The sequence below is a fragment of the Helobdella robusta genome, assembly GCF_000326865.2.
Source record: "Helobdella robusta unplaced genomic scaffold HELROscaffold_14, whole genome shotgun sequence".
NCBI lineage: Eukaryota > Metazoa > Annelida > Clitellata > Rhynchobdellida > Glossiphoniidae > Helobdella > Helobdella robusta.
Genome location: NW_008703782.1, coordinates 506412 through 513300, shown reverse-complemented (window position 1 = coordinate 513300; position 6889 = coordinate 506412). Strand labels below are relative to the sequence as shown.

Genomic DNA, 6889 nt, shown 5'->3' with positions numbered 1-6889 from the left:
GTTGCACCACCTAAGCCACTTCTTACACTTCGACATAGGAAACTGCGACTAAGCTTTGCAAGGAAGTACATAAGCAAAGACGAAGAATTTTGGCGAAAAGTCCTCTTTACTGATGAAACTCGCATCTCAATTTGTAATGATGCAAATAAAGTTCGCTTTCGCAGAAAAACTGGAGAGAAACTGAACATATTTACTCCAACTGTGAAGCATCCTGCATCAGTTATGCTGTGGGGAGCATTTGCGGCTTCCGGAGTTGGCCGAATCAGGTTTCTTGAAAAGGGAGAGGTATGCAACAGTGCATGGTATATTAAAGTTTTAAACCAGCAGGTGAAATGGTCTACAAGAACCCTCTTTCCAGGAACAGATTTCTGGCTGCAAGATGATGGTGCTCCTTGCCATAGGTCAAAACTAGTGAGAGACTTTGTCATGGCCAATGGATGGAAAACTTTAGATTGGCCTCCTCAATCTCCAGATCTTAATCCCATAGAAAACTTATGGTACCTGCTCAAAAGAAAGGTTTGGACCAAGAACTTCAGCAATGCAACTGAACTAAGGGAAAAAATTATTTCTGTATGGAATTATGGTTTGGAAAATGAACTACTTGAGAAGCTGGTACTTTCAATGCCTTCTCGTCTCCTTGCAGTCATCAAAGCTCGAGGTGGCTCAACCAAATTTTAGAAGAGAACAGAACTTATTTTTAAGCTCTTTTGAAACATAATAAACCTTCTTAACTATTTAGAAAAATTTTATAAAATATTAACAAAAAAAGAGTTAGTTATAACATAAATTTGTTCAGTTTAATAAGCGTTCACAATTTTTTGAGCAATACTGTATATCAGATCCTGTCTTGTTTTTAGATCTTTTAAATATAAGTTAAAAAACTTTTTACTCTGTCTTTAATTTGTGTGTATATGTATGTATATATTAATTTTATATTTCCACATATTAAATAATACTTAATCTATATACAATTTATTTCAAGAATTTACTTACTTTTGTCTGACTACTATTGGTAGCTCTAGTGGTAGCAGGGTTAGCTAATCACATACCAGATCCCGTTTATCCCTTATTTTGTATCTACTTATTTTTTTTCTTTTATATTTTGATCTTATCAACTTATGATTGTTTTTAATCCATTTATATTTATTCGTGCATAAATTTTGTCTTTTGGTTTCTCTTATATAACTTGATCTTCAATATTTTTTATTATTCTGTGATTAATTCTGTTATTCAATTACATTATTCCTGCAACTTTTTTATAGTTTATTTTATTTTTAATTCTCTTGGTTTTGTTATAATTTATTTGCTTTTTTATCATACTATGATTGACATTGAATTCATTTTATTGTTTCCTTTTCAAACCCTTAATTTATTACCTCTTTTCCGTTGTTATACATTAACATTGCTATTACTATTCCATACCGTGACTGATTTTTTTTATTTACAACTATTCAGGTCAAATATTTTTTTCATTTCATATTTTAAGTCTTGTTCTTCAATTTCTTTATATATGTATATGATTTTTAAGTACTGTTTATATGTAATACTTACATATATATTGGAGAGTGTGTGTATGTGTGTGTGTTTGGGTGTGTGTATGGGAGTACGATTTACTACGTGAACCATTTACCAACTGCATCAACGTTCTTCGATTACATCATTTACGCGGATGATACATACGCCTTCAATAGCGGCAAATCAATCAACGAACTCATTGAAAACACAAACGAAGAGTTGAAAAATATTGTCTGTTGGTTTGAAGCCAACGAACTCACAATAAATTCATCAAAAAGCCAAGTAATGATATTTGGGCCAGTTCAATACCTCAGCTACAGAGAACCCTACAAAATCAAGTTAGGTGATGATACAATTGAGGAAACGAAACGCTTGAAATTTTTAGGCGTTTATTTTGAGTCAAAACTTTCGTTCAAACACCATACAAAATATATTGCAAATAAGTTATCAAAGACAATAGAAACGATAAATAAAGTAAAATCATTCCTTCCTTGGAAATGTCTGAACTTGCTGTACAATTCTCTGTGCACGCCGTTGATAACTTACTGTAACACAATCTGGGCGTCATCGTATCACGCAACCACGATGCCAGTAAAAAGTTTGATGAAACGAGCAGTTAGAATTGTGACAGGATCAAAACGAAAGGACCACAGTCAACCACTCTTCAACATAACGCAAAATTTAAATTTTTTGGAGTTGAACATATATTATGAGATGATCTTCGTGTACAAACAGTTGACGAACAGATTGCCAGAGTTGTTTCGAGATTATTACAGGATGAAAAAGCAATCTTGAAAACCCAACAATCTCGTCTCCAACAAATCGAAAACGAACATCATGTTTTCACACATTTTCTGTAAAGGGCCAAGAACTTGGAACGAAATCGTGAACAGCGGTTTCGATGTTGATTTCAATTCATTGCATAGTTTTAAAATAAAACTGAAGAAGTATCTAATTAAACATACGTGACTGTGATAATCTTACTCACAAATGCTATACTTTATAAATACTTATATAACTTTTTTTTATTAAAAACTGCCAATTTTTACTTATTTCTGTTATTCTATTTATACTATTAAATAATTTTTGCTATATGATTCATGAAATAGAATTATTATTTTATTTACTGAACATTTTTGTTTTAACACGGAACATTTCTGATTAGGTGGCCATACCAGATGAATTTCTATACAAATTTTATTATGGTCTTCCTGCTTCCTTATTATTTTTGAATATTGAGAAGCAAATAAAATTTCGTTTCGTATGTGTGTCTATAAATGTATGTATAGTATATGTATGGGTGTGTAAATATGTGTATGTATATGTATGCATATATTAATTGGTTTTAAACATAAATTTTTCATATTTTATATATATGTTTTAAAAATTAATTCTTTAAAAGTTTTAAAAAAGAAAAAAAAAATTATTTAATTTACATTTATTTAATCGAACTATGAATTTATTTATGGATTACTTTTTTGAATGTTGGAGATTCCACTTAGTTAAGATTTACTCTTTTGGAATGCCCCATTATGTTACAAACTTATTGTTTGTTCATAATAAACGAGAATTTATTATAACTAAATAACGCATATAATAATTATTTATACATATGATAATAGATATCAGTCAAATAAATTACAATAATACTCTTTGGAGAGTAAAAAAGACTATTAAATCACTACCAAGAAATTGTAGTTATAACATTCAATGCAATAGTTGATAGAGAGGTAGCTTATTTGTACACATTTTGTTTTAATTTTTTCTAATGTTAATTAATGTTGGTGGTCCTGGGCATGACATATAACTGCATCCACGCTGCCTTGCGTGTTTTTGAGCAAAAGGCTAGGCCCACCGCTTATAACTGGTGGTTGTCATCAGGATGGGTGTCCGGATGTAAAAACTTTTCCCAAATTACTCTTATGCCATCACAAAAAAAAACAACGGCCCCTAGTCCCCAGCAGGCCTTAAGTGGTCAAGGAGTGCCAAGAATACCTGGGAAGTATGCAATAGCAGAGGGATGTTGCAGAAAAATTCAGAATGGCCCCTCTGGTACTTAGACTTGAAACGCTCAATGTTGGATCACTGACTGGCCGCAGCATGGAAATCACAAAAAATGCTCAAGCATACGTGCAGCCTGGAATAAATGGCATCTTCTTGCCTCTATATTGATGCGGCGTGACATCCCACTACCACTACGATCAAGACTTTATAAATCTGTGATACGTCCGGTGTTGTTATATGGTGCAGAAACATGGCCAATGACAACCAAACTGGAACAACAACTTCAACGAACCGACATGAAAATGCTCCGATGGATGAAACGAATTAGTCTGAAGGACCACATCAAATCTACCGAAATCCTGCATCATGCTGGTTTAGATGATATACAGGACGAATGCCGGCAACACCGTTTGAGGTGGTTTGGTCATGTCAAACGAAGTAAAAACAGTGCCATAACTTCTCTTGCAGATGTTGAAGTACCTGGCACACATTCCAAAGGCCGTCCAAAGAAGTCCTGGTTGCAAACAATCGAGCAAGACATGAAAGCTTTAAATTTAAATGAAATTGATACAACTGATCGTCTAATTTGGCACAAAAAGTTGATGGCAAAGAAAACAATGCCCTACCTTGGGGAACCGGGTCTTTGGATGCAAAATGACGATTGATTGATTGAATAACACTGCTAAATATTACACAATAACTATTATTCATTATAACATTAATCATTAAAAAAAAATTTTCCCTCATTCATTCATTTAATCTATTTACTTCTAAGTGATTACAAAAGTTTATACAATTTAATACCTATGAATGAATGATTGAACGAACACCCCAAAAAACATTATAATTACTATTTTTCTTATAAGTATTATTATTTTAAAGAAAGTCCAATAAAAACCTGTGGTTCAACATCATTTTCAGATGGTAGATAGCTAATCTCGGCTGCGGAAAAGTTGAAGTAACCAGATTTTAGTGGTTTCAGTACGATGACGTGAGTCACATTGGTGCCCCTGTAATTATGGTCATTATATAACATTATAATTATATTATAATTTGTTTTTTAATATTTTTGATAGGAACCATTTTCAAAATATAACAGGGAGCAGATAAGTAAGACATGCATTATTATATCATTTTAATTTTATATAAGACTATTTCTTATTGGACTGTTCTGTTACCAAAAACCATGAATATAATTAATAAAAAGTATTTATATTTCTGAAAAAAATGCTAACGGTCCAATTCTATTCCATTGTGCCACTAGGCTTCCATGCAAGACCTCGAAGTCAGTGCTCTGAAATGACTTTTCCTCTAATTTGACCTCATAAGCAGCACTATTTGGAGAAAATTTCAAAAATAATAGTGTTTAGAATATATACATTTATAGACTCTAGTATATATATATATATATTTTCATATATAATATATATATAATATATAATTCCTAACCTGCTAACAAACATCAAATCCTAATCACTAATCTAATGCTAATAATAAAAATAATAATAATAACCCAATTCTTATAATGATCATAATCATATTTAATGTTATATCAAATTATTTGTAATTACTACAATGAATGTACCTGGTCCCAACATTGTAGACATCATATTGGACAGTCAGCTCCTTGTCTTCAACCAGAATGTTGTTTAGGACTGACTTGGCCACTAAAAGTTTGGCATTTTCTTCATCTTCACCGAAAGTTAAGGGAACAATTAAAAGAACTGACAACGTTAAACAAACTAGCTGGCGTACAAAGGAATCCATCTGTGAATCAAAATAAAAATCGGAATTATTTTAAAAATTTTGAATCTTTTGTGGTTAGAAGAAAAAGGGCTATCTTGCCATCTGCATGAAAAACAAACTGACACCAACTTCAACATCATAGTTGGGTTTATTCACAAATTACTAATTATTTGTTTGAAAAAAAATTATTCTCATTGTAAATTGAAATGTAAAGTTTGATTGAATTATGGCAGACGATAAAACGAAAAAATCACCATTATAAATTTGTTATCCACGCGCACAAAAAATTTTTACATAAAAGGAAACACGTACAAAAAAATTTAAAAGTGAAGGCTGGTTTTGAAATATTTTCTAGTTTAAATCGTTTAGCGTGAACTTAAACTATTTTAACAGATTTAACATAAGGTAACAAAACATAACACAACATAACAAGGATTACAGTGGTTCAGTAGATGAACAGTGTGAGAACCACTGGATTGATTTTGACTAATAATATGAATTTAAAATATGAATCTTCCAAGTCTGACTTTGAACTCCTTCGTTGTAGGAGCTGTTACAGTTTTTTCGTCCAGCTTATTCCAATGTTCAACAACTCTCAAACTGAAAAATCATCTTTATATTGTTTCTACCCTTTCTTTGAAAAGCTTGTACTGGTGCCCTCTTGTGTTTCTATTTTCTGTAAATTGGAAGAATATGGATGAATCTATCTCATCTTTACCCGTTATGATATGGTAAGCCTGAATAAGATCTCCTCTAGTCCTACGTTTGTCCAAAATTGTCAGTCCATATCTCTTCAATCCTTCCCCATATGAAAGTCTTTCACAATTGTTAATCATCCAGGTTGTCCGTCTTTGAACTTTTCCAACATTTCTTTGTCTCTTTGCCAGTGAGGACACCATGCTTTGTATGCAGTAGTCCAATTTAGGTAGCGCTAACATTTTAGGAAGATTTATCATTATTGATCTATCTCTGTTACTAATCGTCTTTTTTACCATGCCAGCCGAGCGTATTTTTTGCCTTTTTTTCAAGTCATATTTCATAAATGACTATAAATCAATGATTTTATCACTATATATTTTATAGGGGTGATGTTGTATATCAAAATTTTGATAAACTCGTGTTTTTTTCACGATATATCTTAGTTTGTCTTAGAATTTGATTGACTGTATAGCATTGTTTGCATTGAAATTATCATTGTGATGTTTCATTTCGTCACTTTTGTGTTGTGATGAAAATAAAACTAAGTGCCCGGAGGCAGACGTTACGATGAAAAAGTGGTCGTATTGTTAATAACGACGCTTCGGTCATAATAATAATAATGATAATAATAATGATAATGATGATAATAATAATAATTATTATTATTATTATAATGATAACGATGCTGATGATGATAATGATGATGATAATGATGATGATGATGATAATGATGATAATTATAGTGATAATGATAATAATAATAATAATAATAATATTTTTACTTCAAAAAGTTATGCCCATCGTAAAATGGATTTCAACTAAAAGCCTGCAAAGCCTATTTTTATTATAATTACGTTGTTGTTGTTGGTGATGATGATATTGATGACGATGATGACTACCATGTTGTTGTTGTTGTTGTTGTTGT

General features: G+C 31.6%; 1 protein-coding gene across 1 annotated transcript in view; it reads right to left on the bottom strand.

Annotated features, from left to right (window-relative positions):
* Positions 1 to 5286, bottom strand: part of HELRODRAFT_74464 (hypothetical protein) — a gene marked incomplete at both ends in the record, with an annotated part of 7203 nt that extends 1917 nt beyond the window's left edge. The window contains 3 exons of the mRNA XM_009014549.1: positions 4418 to 4529; positions 4755 to 4853; positions 5105 to 5286. Of these exons, the coding sequence (XP_009012797.1) occupies positions 4418 to 4529; positions 4755 to 4853; positions 5105 to 5286 (393 nt within the window). The remainder of the gene's footprint in view (positions 1 to 4417; positions 4530 to 4754; positions 4854 to 5104) is intronic.
* Between the last annotated feature and the right edge of the window lie 1603 nt (positions 5287 to 6889).